Below are 1,258 nucleotides of genomic sequence, written 5' to 3'. Positions count from 1 at the left end.
GCACACCTGAACGTTCTTGGTATTTTATGAAATTCAGACTACATCAGTAATCTCTATACCAATGGAATTCTTTTTACAGCTTAGGCAGCATCCCAGGTCATGCACACCACCCAAAACACCCAGGAGCAGGGACAACTCACGGTTAAGGCTCCAGGAGCCACGGGCGAAGCCAGACGCTTGTTAATGGACTGGAAGGTGGCGGCGGGGACGCCAGCGATGGTGTTCACGATCACATTTCCACTCACGGTGCCTGCAGGGAGAGAGGGTGTGAGGCAGGAGGACGGGAGAGAACTCATCTCCAGCTGTGGCATCTCACCCGTGAGGCTTCTTACCCGTGGGCATGCTCGTCCCTGTGACGGACGTTTTGATGGCTCCTGCCTGCTGAAGGAACGAAACCATTTGAATTTCAGGTCAAGTTCTCCCCTGCACAGATGCTCCAAAGCCCTCCATTTCATCAGGATAAAACTGAAAGTCTTAATCGTGGTTACTTAGACCACAAGGCCAACTTTAGCCCCATCTCTCCCCACGTCCTCCCCACACACCTACCCATTCTCCCACCTCCTCCCACACTGCTGGGTCTGTGCCTCAGTCACCAAGCTCCAGCCACACTGATCCTTTTAACCCCGTATCTGTCAAACTCAGGGCCTCTGTACTTGCTAGTTTCCATTCTTCTCTGACTAGTGTCACTTGACTACAGGCTAGGGGCCAGTCCTGCAGAAAGTCTTCCTGACTACCTACCACTGGGCAACAGCAGCTCTCACACCAAGCAGGTGCTTAGTTTTCTGAACAAGGAAGGACAGAGCTGCTTAAGTGCCCATAAAAACACCACTGTGGCAAATGCAGTAAAGAACACAGGGAGGAAACGACTCTGTATAACAAAGCCATCCCACGCCAGGCGGCAGTGTCTTCGCATGGGGGATGCTTATGTGTCACCATGCACATACAGAGAGGGCACATGGCAGGGCACGCTGCGTGAGACCGTCAGGCTACCATTCTTTTTAAACACTTTTTACTGCCTCCCTCTCATGAGTGCACAAGCTTTGGGGAAGGGTGGGGCAGGGTCAGGAAAGGGAGGTCTGCACTAACTGCTCTGCAAGTCCGCAGAGGTCGACCTCTTCACAGTTACACTTCACAAAGCCCTAATCCCAAACTTCCTGTCTCCTCCACCAAGAAGAGCGGCCTTGCCTCCCACATCTCTACTGAGCTAAGCCAGCCAGGAGAGCAGAGCTGGGCCTGCATGGGGTGATGCAGGTGAAAT

General features: G+C 52.9%; 1 protein-coding gene across 1 annotated transcript in view; it reads right to left on the bottom strand.

Annotated features, from left to right (window-relative positions):
- The window catches only part of EP400 (E1A binding protein p400), a 108,364-nt gene that overhangs the window by 19,658 nt on the left and 87,448 nt on the right, over nt 1-1,258 (bottom strand). Inside the window, exons 50-51 of the mRNA XM_010852522.1 lie at nt 333-378; nt 141-250 (exon numbers count right to left, since the gene is read on the bottom strand). Coding sequence (XP_010850824.1) covers nt 141-250; nt 333-378 — 156 coding nt within the window. The remainder of the gene's footprint in view (nt 1-140; nt 251-332; nt 379-1,258) is intronic.

The sequence above is a fragment of the Bison bison genome, unplaced genomic scaffold (assembly GCF_000754665.1).
Source record: "Bison bison bison isolate TAMUID 2011002044 unplaced genomic scaffold, Bison_UMD1.0 scf7180017864312, whole genome shotgun sequence".
In the NCBI taxonomy this organism is placed as follows: Eukaryota; Metazoa; Chordata; class Mammalia; order Artiodactyla; family Bovidae; genus Bison; species Bison bison.
The sequence above is the reverse complement of the archived record's forward strand: the minus strand, read 5'-3'. Positions and strand labels throughout refer to the sequence as shown.